Genomic DNA, 12,881 nt, shown 5'->3' with positions numbered 1-12,881 from the left:
TTTTTTTTTTTTTTTTTTGGTAGGGCCAGGGTCTCACTACATTTCCTCAGGCTGGCCTTGAACTCCTGGACTCAAGTGATCTTCCTGCCTCAGCCTCCCAAAGTGCTAGGATTAGAGGCGTGAGCTACAGCGCCCAGCCAGCTTAAGGATTTCTTTTGGAAAAAGGGCTCTGCAACATTAAAATAAAGACCTAAAAGTGCGGGCTGGGAACTAGAATTCTAGTCATTATCAATGCCCACTGATAATCAGAAACACTTGGAAAAACAGCTAACTCAACCTAACTCTTAGAACAACTGTGGGTGCTATATCACAACCCTGTTTCAGGCAGAGCCTTCTAGAAGAGTCTGTGGCCTCGTGGAAGAATAGAGGCCTCCACTGACCTGTAGAACTTGTTGACCCGGATCTTGATGTCAGTCTCGTTGGGCCTGCCGTTGCTCTTCTTGGGACAGAAGATCTCTTTGATCCGGCCAATTCGGTAGGGCTCAGGGGCATCCAGGTTGCTGCCTTTGATGTAGTCGGAGTATTTTCGGTAGTGCTCTGGGTACAGGTCCTCATCCACAGGCTCCTTCCGTGGGCGTTTCACAGGACTGGACAGCTTGATGCTGCAGAGAAGCACCCACTTAGCATCAATGAACCTTCCACCTTGCAGTGGTCAGTCAGGCATGACTGACCTGTGACAATAGCCATTTAAAGTCAAACACCCGATGAATTAAGGTAGGTGTGTACCTTAAGAAATGATTTAGGCTGGGCATTGTGGCTCACGCCTGTAATCCCAGCACTTTGGGAGATCGAGGCAGGTGGACCACAAGGTCAGAAGTTCGAGACCAGCCTGGCCAACATAGTGAAACCCTGTCTCTACTAAAAATACAAAAATTGGCTGGGCGCGGTGGTACACACCTATAATTCCAGCTACTCAGGAGGCTGAGGCAGGAGAATTGCTTGAACCCAGGAGGCAGAGGTTGCAGTGAGCTGACATTGTGCCACTGCACTGAAGCCTGGGTGACAGAGCAAGACTCCATCTTGAAGAATAAAAAAGTATTTAGCTGGAGATTCAGTCTCACTGTTTGAAGCATGCATTTACCCTCTGTGCATTACTGGCTATGGTGGTGGCCAACATTGCTCAAATACCCCAGGCTCCTGCCTCCCGACCACTTGGCATCTTGTGTTTCCTGGCATGTGACATGAGCAGAAGTGACCTAAGAGCATGTCACTGCCTGGGGAATGTCCTGTGTGCTTTCCCTTGGGCTCAGAGACTGGCAACCCAGCTGCTGGGCTTCTGACTCCAGCAGCCCAGATATCCAAGGGACACAACAGGCAGAGTTCTCTGCTGACCTGTGATGGGCACCTCGTGTGAGCAAGACAGTGGCTACTGTGGTTTTTGTTGAGACACTTTCACTCTGTCACCCAGGTTAGAGTGCAGTGGCATGATCTTGGCTCACTGCAACTCCTCCTCCCAGGTTCAAGCGATTCTCGTGCCTCGGCCTCCCAAGTAGCTGGGATTACAGGCACCCGCCACCACACCCAGCTAACCCTGGCTAATTTATTTTTAGTAGAGACAGGTATGTTGGCCAGGCTGGTCTTGAACTCCTGACAGGCATGAGCCACCATGCCCAGTCCAGTTACTGTGGTTTTAAGTCACTGTGATTTGGGGTTGTTGCTATGATACAACCTACGCTACCCTAAGGCTCTGATCTAGAAGAGACACTGGAGAAGGCCAATCTAAGGCGACACAGGGGTCTGGGGCAATGGGAATGAGGTCTGACTAGTGTGGAAAAGCTGTTCTTTGGAGAGGGCCTGCCGTTAGGGAAGGCGGCTGCCATGTTCTCCCCACTAGGCCTCCCAGGAGTCTGACGGGCCCCAAAGGCACCTCTGTGCTGAGTCTCCCACTCTGCCAGGAGCACCTGGCAGAAAATACTACAGGTAGGTGTCCCCTTCCAATCAAGGACAACCAGAGGGGGTAATGCACCCTAACTGTGCCAAAGCTGGAGGGACCCTATTTCTCCAGGTCTCATAATTCACACTAACTGAACTAAGGTAAGGGAGCTGGGGCTCTAGGGAAATGGAACTGTGAGCTGGGAAAGCATCTGGAAAATGTGGGCTGTGATTCCAACCACGCACTTATTCTTAGCAAAAACACAGAATGCATCAGTGTGGAAACGATCTGTGGCTTTAGGTTTTTCCTGGAAGAGCCTCGATCCTCCAACACAGATAAGTCATCTGATGTAATTCCCTCTTACCAAGAAGTAACTCATGTTCATTAAGCCTTTACTTTAAGCCAGGTACTGTATGGAGCACTTTCAACTCACTCAACCCTTTGAGCCCCAGCAGCCAAGATCCCACTCTCCCACTTCACAGCAGGGGACGGAGAGGAGGTGTCCTTGGGCAGAGGCAGAACTGGGGAGGGCCCCCAGCTGTCCCTTGCGCTTTAGCCATTAAGTTCTTTTTTGCTTTTTTTAATTTTGAGACGGAGTCACACTCTGTCGCCCAGGCTAGAGTGCAGTGGCATGATCTTGGCTCACTGCAACCTCTGCCTCCCAGGTTCAAGTGATTCTCCTGTCTCTGCCTCCCGAGTAGCTGGGACTACAGATGTGCACCACCACACCCGGCTAATTTTTGTATTTTTAGTAGAGACGAGGTTTCACCGTGTTAGCCAGGCTGGTCTCGGACTCCTGACCTCAGATGATTCCCCACTGCCTCAGCCTCCCAAAGCGCTGGGATTACAGGTGTGAGAAATCACACCCAGCCAAACCAGTGAGTTCTGACTTTTACAGTCAGCTTTGCTCTGAAATAGCATCGCGGTCAGTCTACACTCCATGCTTTATGTTGTCTATTTGCCACCTATGCCAACGTGATGGCTGGGATAATAGCTGGTGCGGAGGGGTTGGGGATGTCTGTGAGGAGGGGGACACTACAAAGCCAGCCTGGCTCGGCCTGGAGCACCCTGGCCCCAGCTGCTCCGAGGGGGCACTCACTTGAACGTGAAGGCCTCAGGGGGCAGGTACACGCCATCACCGACTCGGTATTGGATGCCGTTCTTGGTGGCTGAGTAGTAGAGGACCCGGCTGTCCAGGTCCTCGAGCTGCTCCAGGACCCTGGGGATTTCTTTTTGCCTCATCTCAGCCAGACGGGCACAGCTCGCACAGAACCTGAAGGAAACAAAGGGACAGAAGCGTAAGGCCCTGAGGTGGCCAGTGGTGGCTGCAGCAGCTACTGCCAGCTTAATCCAGAGACTCTGGCGACCAAGAGAAAACATCTGCAGATGCTAGAAGGAAGGAAGTGGCTTTCTTGTGCTTTGTGTTCACATTCTGAAGGCACTTATTTGAGACCAAAGCCCAGAGAGAATATAGCAAGAAAATCAAGTCACTTTTGAGTCATTGATACAAAAACCCTAAGATATCAATGAACAGAGTCTAGAGTACGGTTAAGAACACACCAGCAAGAGTCCCGAGCGGCTCGGTGAGGAACTTAATCCAGCAGAGACTCTTACTGTTCTCTCTATAAAAGGCTCAACAGGTATTTGAGGAAATTCAACATTATTCTTGACTAGTAAGCCCTTAAAAGAGACCTGAAGACAGCCTTAAAAATACAGATCAAGGCCCAGCATGGTGGCTCATGTCTGTAATCCCAGCTCTTTGGGAGGCCAAGGCAGGAGGATCGCTTGAGTCCAGAAGTTTGAGACTAGCCTGGTCAACACAGTGAGACCCCGTTTCTACAAAAAAAAATTTTTTTTAAATTAACCAGGCAGGGTGGTGCATGCCTGCAGTTCTAGCTACTCAGGAGGCTGAGGCAGGAAGATCACTTAAGCCCAGCAGGTCAAGGCTGCAGTGAGCTGTGACCACACAACTGCACTCCAGCCTGGGTGACAGAGTGAGACCCTGTCTCAAATAAATAAATAAATAAGTAAGGTTGGGTGATAATAAATAAATAAATGGGGTTGGGTGATAATAAATAAATAAATGGGGTTGGGTGCGGTAGCTCACGCCTGTAATCCCAGCACTTTGCGAACCTGAAGGGAGCAGATCACCTAACGTCAGGAGTTCCAGACCAGCCTGGCCAATATGGTGAAACCCTGTCTCTACTAAAAATACAAAAATTAGTCGGGCATGGTAGCAGGCGCCTGTAGTCTCGGCTACTTGGGAAGCTGAGGCAGGAGAATTGCTTGAACCCAGGAGGCAGAGGTTGTAATGAGCCGAGATCGTGCCACTGCACTCCAGCCTGGGTGACAAGAGTGAAACTCCATCTCGAAAAAATAAAAATAAAATAAATAAAAAATAAAATGAAAATAGAGATCAAACCGAAGCCAGCATGAGACTTATAAGAGAAGCACAGATACCCCCAGGGGAGCCCTCTTGGCCCCCCTGGGTCTCCCTGGTTGCCACCTGCTCCTCTGGGGGTGCTGGCTGCTGCTTTTAGTTGAAAAAAGTGAGGTACGGAGGTTAAAAAGAAGGCATGGGGCATTGGACATTAACAAATAAAAGCTGGCCAGGCACGGTGGCTCATGCCTGTAATCCCAGCACTCTGGGAGGCCGAGGCGGGCGGATCACCTGAGGTTGGGAGTTCGAGACCAGCCTGACCAACATGGAGAAACCCCGTTTCTACTAAAAATACAAAAAAATTAGCCAGGCATGGTGGCACATGCTTGTAGTCCCAGCTACTCGGGAGGCTGAGGCAGGAGAATCACTTGAACCCAGGAGGCGGCGGTTGCGGTGGGCCAAGATTGAGCCGTTGCACTCCAGCCTGGGCAACAAAAGTGAAACTCTGTCTCAAAAATAAAATAAAAAATAAAAGCTTCCCTCAAAGCAGTCACCCAGTTAGAAAAGAATCGAATAAAAGGTCTCATTTACAGGAGAAAATATCTAAGAAACAGCCAAATACATGCCAAAGCTGGGCACACACTGAAGAACACACGGGAAGTCTTGAAATGGGAAGATGAACCCTGTTCCTTACAAAGCCAATGCCAGGTCATCCACATACTTAAAGCAACTCCAGGCCATCTACACCCTTGAGCGTCATCCATAGTCAGGCTGGCCTTTGGTGAGCAAGAAACACAAACTGGGGGGCCACTGGGGGAAGCCAACCAGACGGAAGCACATGGGAAACAGGAGCGATGTGGGCTGAAAGTGCCTGTTGACCCCGAGCCTGGCCCCAGTGCTCACTTGAACTTGTTGTCCTCCGTTGGCTGGGTTTTTGGAGGGGACTCGAATCTCGCATAGTCTTGATCGTACCACAGCTGGTAGAAGTAGGTCTTCCCGTCATCCCCCTCCAGCAGGGACTCGGGATCCATGCCTCCCTTGGGAGATAAGAATGCGTGTCAGGCCAGGCGTGGTGGCTCATGCCTGTAATCCCAGCACTATGGGAGGCCGAGGCAGGTGGATCACCTGGCCTCCCAGGCTGGTCAGGAGTTCGAGACCAGCCTGGTCAACATGGTGAAACCCCGTGTCTACTAAAAATACAAAAAAAAATTAGCCAGGCGTGGTGGCGGGTGCCTATAATCCCAGCTACTCGGGAGACTGAGGCAGGAGAATCACTTGAACCTGGGACGCAGAGGTTGCAGTGAGCTGAGATCATGCCATTGCACTCCAGCCTGAGCAACAAGAGCGAAATTACGTCTCAAAAAAAACCCAAAAAAACAAAAATACACACACACACAAGATAATACAACTAAAAACAAAACAGAACACATGTCAGCAGTTGACCCTCCATGGCAAGGCAGGGGCTCGCGAGGGGCACCAGGCACTCACCTCCATGGCCCAGTTTTCAGATGGGGATTTATAGATGACTTTCACTTTGCTGTGGATATATGAAAGCTGCATGTCCTCACATTCATCCACCAAGAACAACTCCAGAGGGTCCGACGTGGCCCCGAGGACTGTGTCTGTCCCAGCGCAGAACCAGTGGGCGTGAAACATCTGCCCATTGATGCTGTCCTCCCACAGCGCCGTGACCCTGGAATCAAGACGGGCATGGGGAGAAGTTCTGACCTGGCCAGCAGATAAGTGACCGAGTCTGGGCAGCGGCACTCGTCCTTTTTGGTTTTCATCTAGGGCAAAAAGCTGCTGGTGCTATTTTGGCAAAACAGGCATCTCCTACTTGATGAGAAAGGACGTGCAGAAGTCAAGCAAAAAGAAAGATGCAAACCTTGCGAGATACAGCGGTTTTGAGGAATCATCTGGAATAACAGAGACACAGTCCCCAACTTCCAGGGTTTCCGCATCAATGCACACCTTCTTATAGTAACTCTTCTTCCCGTCAGTCTGAAAATGACAGCGTATGTTCACGGAAGATCATTTTGAGGGTCTTTGCTGGCCTTGACCTGCATGGTTCTCTGTTACTTAATGTAAGACATGACTCCATTTCATCAAGAAGTCAATGAAGAGTTGCTGCTAAAGAGAACATCCCGTTCTACAAGGGCTTCAATAATAAAAAAGAAGAGAACGTCCACCTTCCTCGGCTGGATGCTGTAGCCAAGGGAACTCGCGTCCCTCCCACTTCCGCTCTGCCACTTGGGTCCCAGGATTTGATTTTAACAGCATAGCCCCCAACACCTCACCATCGTCTGTAAGGCCACAGCCTGAACCCTGGCCCCTGTCCTGCCTGTCACCCCCTGGCTCAAGCCACTCCAACTGCAGGGGCCTCCTTCCTTTTCTCCAACAAGGTAAGCTGACTGGCACCTCAGTGCAGCTCTCCCCCAGGTGTTCATGTGGCTAGGTCCTACCTGACCATCTCCATCTCAGCCCGGGTGTCACCTCTGCAAGGCCTCGTGGCCCCAGCCTCCTCCCAGCCCCCTACCCTGCAGAGGTACTCATGCCATGCAGCAGTACCCATGTCTGTCCTCCTGCAGGGGCTCAGCCACGGCCCAGGCAGCCAACAGGTGGCAAGCCTCATGCTTAAGTGAACTGACTGCATCTTTATTTATGGACATCAGAGAAGCAACACAGAGGATACTCACTCCTTTCTCTCACACTGTGGTAAAGGAACTGACCCTCAGTGAAGCCGATGACCACAGAACAACTGGGAGGCCATCTGTTGCTGCCCCCAAAAGACCCACCCCACGCCAGAGGGGGCTGTGACGGCTCTCTTGAAAACAAGCTATGAGGGGCCAGGCGCGGTGGCTCCCGCCTGTAATCCCAGCACTTCGGGAGGCTGAGGTAGGTGGATCACTTGAGGCTAGGAGTTTGAGAATGGTCTGGGTAACATGATGAAACCTCGTCTCTACTAAAAACACAAAAAAAGTTAGCCTGGCCTGGTGGTGCATGCCTGTAATCTCAGCTACTCAGGAGGCTGGGGTAGGAGAATTGCTTGAACCTGGGAGGCAGAGGTTGCAGCGAGCTGAGATCATGTCACCACACTCCAGCCTGGGTGATAGAGCAAGACTCTGTCTCAAACAAAACAAAACAGAAAAACAAGCTGAGGGCTCAACTGCCTGACACCCCTAGAACTGTGTCAAATGCCCATTTTGGGACATTAGGAGAACTGAGCCTTGTGGCCACACAAAAATGCCTTGCTGGTACTGAGCCACAGAACATGGTCTCTTGGCCAGTCCTGCTCCTCTCAGGGGCAAACAGGCAGGTTTCTTGGTGCTGGGGCTCAGGTTGACCAATAGGTCAGGTTGGCAAGATACTAGGGGAACCTGCTTATCGGGAACATGGCAGTGAGCCGAACGAGGGGCTCCAAGGGTTACCTTGACAGCTTCTCCAACCCAAGAGATGCGATTCTTGTTCTGTTTCTTTTTCTTCCCCTGGTGCATTTTTTTGGGTGACGGCATCTCTGGGATGTTATCATCGACTTCCTCATCGTCATCTGCCTCCTTCATGGCCATATTGGGACACCTGCAATGTCACTGGTTATACCTAAGGCCCCTTTTCTAAGTAAGACCAACCGAGGCTGTTTTCGTCCTAACAGGGACAGGCCCTGAGACAATGCCTAACGAAGGAATCCTGGTGCTGTCCCACACACGCGGGCCCTTCTCCACAGTGCATCCGCCACCAGCTGGCAAGTCCTTTGCCACAGGAGGAGGACCCGGCCGGACCTACCTCCGCTCTTGGCAAGCCTGCTTGCTCCGTCCACTGCCACCAAATTTAACCATGTCCTTGCAGGCTTTACACTTCCCACACTCAGGCTGCTGACACACCTAAAAAATGGTATTAAAAAGGCAAATCAGGGCCGGGCACAGTGGCTCATGCCTGTAATCCCAGCATTTCAGAAGGCCAAGGCAGGTAGATCACTTAAGGTCAGGAATTCCAGACCAGCCTGGCCAATGTGGTGAAACCCATCTCTACTAAAAATACAAAGATTAGCCAGGCATGGTAGGGTGTGCCTGTAATCGCAGCTACTTGGGAGGCTGAGGCAGGAGAATTGCTTGAACCTGGGAGGTGGAGATTGCAGCGAGCCAAGATCACACCACTGCATTCCAATCTGGACAAGAGTGAAACTCCATCTCAAAGAAAAAAAAAGGGGGAAATCACACAGCCCTTAGTAACAATGAGACAAATGATGAATTAAGACTTTTAGGTCTCAAAAAATTTAAAAAAAAAAAACAAAAAAGGTGAATCGTGGCCGGGCATGGTGGCTCATGCCTGTAATCCCAGCACTTTGGGAGGCCAAGGTGGGTAGATCATGAGGTCAGGAGATTGAGACCATCCGCCAAGGTGGGTAGATCATGAGGTCAGGAGATTGAGACCATCCTGGCTAACATGGTGAAACCCCGTCTCTACTAAAAATACAAAAAAATTAGCTGAGCGTGAGGGCGGGTGCCTGTAGTCCCAGCTACTCGGGAGGCTGAGGCCGGAGAATGGCATGAATCCAGGAGGGAGAGCTTGCAGTGAGCTGAGGTCACGCCACTGCACTCCAGCCTGGACGACTGGGCAAGATTCCGTCTCAAAAAAAAAAAGGTGAATCACACAGCCCTTAGTGACAATCAAACAAACGGTGAATTAAGACTTTTAGGCTAGGCATGGTGGCTCATGCCTAAACCGGTATATTGGGAGGCTGAAGCAGATGTAGGCGGATCACTTGAGTCCAAGAGTTCAAGACCAGCCTGGGCAACATATTAAGACCCCCATCTATACAAAAAATTAAAAATTCGCCAGGTGTGGTGACAAATTCCTGCAGTTCCAGCAACTCAGGATGCTAAGGAGGGAGGACTGCTTAAGTTCAGGCATTTAAGACCAGCCTAGGTTAACATGGCAAAATGCCATCTACAATATATATTTTTTTAATTAGCTGGGCATGGTGGCATATACCTGTGGTCCCAGCTACTTGGGAGGATCACTTGAGCCCAGGAGGTTGAGAATGTAGTGAGCTACAGTCATGCTACTGCACTCCAGACTGGGTGACAGGGCAAGACCCATCTCAACAACAACAACAAGAAAAAACAAGAAGACTTTTAAAAATGTGCCTGTTTGGCCAGGTGCAGTGCCTCATGCCTCTAATCCCAGCAGTTTGGGAGGCTGAGACAGGAGGACCACTTGAAGCCAGGAGTTTGAGACCAGGCAAGGCAACACAGCAGGACCCTGTCTCTAAAAAAAAAAAAAAAAAATTCAGCCTTATTAGAAGTATGGTGAGAGAAAAAATTCCCTTCCCATTCTCCAGATGGGCAAAGGTTAAGAAGCCAGAGAGGTGGTGTGAGGAAACAAGAACGCACACTACTCAAATAAGTTGATAGAACCATTTTGGAGAGCAATCTTCTAGATCAAACTTAAGAATACACACCCACAGCCTAGCAACGCTATTTCTAAGTAGATACACTTACGAGAAGCTTTGCTCAAGGATGCTGCCTTATATTTATAATACTGAAGAGGTGCCTATCATTGAGAAGTTAGGGTGTTCATTTAATGAAATACTACAGAATATTTAAAATGAAATAACTAGATCTATCTGTATCAACATATAACAGCTGCATAAATAAAAACAAAAGATTTTAGGGCTAGGCACAGCGGCTCACACCTGTAATCCCAGCACTTTGGGAGGCCAAGGTGGGCAGATCACTTGAGGTCAGGAATTCAAGACCAGCATGGCCAACATGGTGCAACCCCGTTTCTACTAAAAATACAAAAAAATTAGCTGGGTATGGTGGCAGGTGCCTATAATCCCAGCCACTTGGGAGGCTGAGGCAGGAGAACTGCTTGAACCCGGGAGGCGGAGGTTATGGTGAGCTGAGATCGTGCCACTGCACTCTAGCCTGGGTGACAGAGCGAGACTGTCTCAAAAAATTAAAAAATTTTTTAGAAATTATAAAACATTGGACACACGTGTGTTAACCAAGAAAAATTAAATAAAACCAAAGTAACAATGGTGACGACATGCAGGCTCCTGTTAAGGGATGCCAGCGGGGATCAAAAGCAAAGCCCTGAAGCCAGTGTTCATCCAAAAGAAAGTCAGGTAATATGTATCAAAATATACCTGGTCTTTGGGTCATAGGACTAGGAGGTTGGTTCCTCCTGAATGAAGTAAACATATATTTTCAAAACTCACAGAAAGGAAGGCCTCCTAAGGGCCTCAAATCTAAGTTGGACAAAGTGCCCACTTAGATGTGAATACTCCCTTAGCACTCCAACGGGGGCCTTCAGACAGTGAGATGCAGGCACAGCAGAGTCACCCAGAAGCCAGGTTCGTCAGTTAAGGACTGTGGCATTATCAGCAAAGCACCCAAGCACGCCTCTGTGGACATCTGTCCTATTGATGTTCAATGAAGCAAGCAGGGTCCTCCCAGACCACTAACTAATTTCTGTCTCAGGGGTCACATTTGAGCAGCCAGAATCTTAAGCCACAGAGAGAAAGATGGAGCAGTCCTCAGATCAGGCCAGAAGCTGGGCCACCTCAGGGGAGTGGGAGCCCCCACAGGCGAGGTTACCTCGCACACGCCACATCGCCGGCGCTTAAAGGCGTTCTCCTTGTCTTCTCTGTCATCCTTTTCAATTTGCTCTGCAAAGAAAGTGTCGAAGATCTGGTAGACCAACTTGGTGGTGGTGGCTTTTGTGGGTCCCCTGTCCTTCTCCCTGGTAGAATGCCTGATGGTCTGCCGCCTCGCCTGGGCTCGCCTACGGGAGAGGGTCCAGCATCTCAGAGGACTGGGACAGAGGATCGGGACCATGCTCTAACCTCCCCAGTCTCCAGTCTTCACTCTCGTCCCCGCCGCGTCCTTACCTCTGTCCCAGCGTGACCCCGGCCAGCTTGATCAGGTCCCGCATGCAGGGCGTCAGGAAGATGGGCTGCTCGTCACTGTCCCCGGCCTCGTCATAACTCTCCACCTGCTCCACCACAAACTGCGCGTGTCGCAGCAGGGAGTCCTCCGTGAAGCGGTTCAAGTTGAGGCCAGAAGGAGGAACCGTGGTCTTGAAAGAGAACAAGTTTCTCTTATACTTAAGCCAAACTGGCCTAAATCCAACTGAAGAACAGTGAGTGTCTGCTGGTTCTGAAGGCAAGTTTCCGGTGGGAATCCCAGATGCTGAGGCCCCTCGATCTCTTACCTCGATCTTGTTGATCAGGTCCTCGTAGGTCGAGTCGGAATTGCTCTGCAGGAACTCCACCACAATCTTGCTGATGTAGATCTTCTCCTGCATCAGCCCAAATATGGGCGCATACTCCGGGCTGGGATCCATCAGAATGTATTCGGCAAACGCTGGGGTGAACAGAGCAGGTGTGAAAAAGGGGTTGGAATCTGATGGCACCTACGGTGGCCACAGGGCAGGGAGGAGTCCACCAAACTCACCGAACAGTCTAAAAGTCACCCTGTACCCAAATGTCAGAAACACAGGGCACAACACATCATAGCTGGCTTGTTCTGAAGAAGCCTGTCTGAGTCAGCCAGAGCAGAGAGCAAAGACTAGCTGAGTAGGCCTACATTGAGCTATCTCTGGTTTTTGGAATTCAGTCTGGGTTTGTGTTGCAAGAGTAAGACCTGCTTTTTTTTTGGGCGGGGCGGGGGGTGGGGAGGAGGATGGAGTCTTGCTCCATTGACCAGGCTGGAGTGCAGTGGCGTGACCTCGGCTCACTGCAACCTCTGCCTCCGGGGTTCACATGACTCTCCTGCCATAGCCTCCCACGTAGCTGGGATTACAGGTGTGCACCATCACACATGGCTATTTTTTGTGTTTTGGGTAGATGGGGTTTCACCATGTTGGCCAGGCTTAGCGAATTCCTGGCCTCAAGTGATCCCCCTACCTCAGCCTCCCAAAGTGCTGGGATTACAGGTGTGAGCCACCACATCCGGCCAAGACCTGCTCTTACAACTGGAGAGTCAGTTCCAGAGCTAGTCATAACTAACACAAGAGGCTACCCCAACTGAACCTGCTAAGGTTCCCACAGTCACATGGCCTTCTGCAAGCCTGCTGAGAATTCCCACCAGAGCCCCACCAGCCCCCAGGAAGGAGAACATGAAGGCCCCCTTTCAGACCCCCGGCCAGCCTATGATGGGCCACACACTTACAGGTGCTGAAGCCAATGAGGGCCTTTTCACCTCCATCAAAGCCAGTGATCCACCATTCATTTATAGGGCCAAGATTTTTGCCATTAACACCACCTAGAGCAGAAAAAGGAAAGGGACTAAGGGCTCTGACTCACATCCCAAACCCAGGAGGGCTAAGAGGTGCTCCAAGCGCCCAGCTCAGCAGACATCCCATCAGCCAGGTCGGGTGCTCCTCAGTCACCACAGTGACTTGGCCTACAGCTCTTCCCAGAACAAAGTCTCATGCCCTAACTTTAAGAGGCAACAGCTCCAGCTGAATATTGCTTTATAAGTATATTTCTATTTATACATATATATAAGTATGTGTGCATATATGTATAAATACGTGTGTGTATATATGTGTGTATACACATATTTATAATTTTATAAATTTATAAATTTATAATTTTTATAAATTTTTTTTTTTTTTTTTTTT

The 12,881-nt window shown here is 50.1% G+C and overlaps 1 protein-coding gene across 1 annotated transcript in view; it reads right to left on the bottom strand.

The window, feature by feature from the left end:
* DNMT1 (DNA methyltransferase 1) overlaps positions 1 to 12,881 on the bottom strand; it is a 67,055-nt gene that overhangs the window by 11,100 nt on the left and 43,074 nt on the right. Inside the window, 11 exon segments of the mRNA XM_017880030.1 lie at positions 381 to 602; positions 2,973 to 3,146; positions 5,157 to 5,290; positions 5,742 to 5,946; positions 6,139 to 6,254; positions 7,682 to 7,829; positions 8,034 to 8,131; positions 10,853 to 11,039; positions 11,146 to 11,333; positions 11,469 to 11,620; positions 12,428 to 12,520. Coding sequence (XP_017735519.1) covers positions 381 to 602; positions 2,973 to 3,146; positions 5,157 to 5,290; positions 5,742 to 5,946; positions 6,139 to 6,254; positions 7,682 to 7,829; positions 8,034 to 8,131; positions 10,853 to 11,039; positions 11,146 to 11,333; positions 11,469 to 11,620; positions 12,428 to 12,520 — 1,717 coding nt within the window.

Source organism: Rhinopithecus bieti, unplaced genomic scaffold (genome assembly GCF_001698545.2).
Source record: "Rhinopithecus bieti isolate Rb0 unplaced genomic scaffold, ASM169854v2 scaffold_10589, whole genome shotgun sequence".
NCBI lineage: Eukaryota > Metazoa > Chordata > Mammalia > Primates > Cercopithecidae > Rhinopithecus > Rhinopithecus bieti.
The sequence above is the reverse complement of the archived record's forward strand: the minus strand, read 5'-3'. Positions and strand labels throughout refer to the sequence as shown.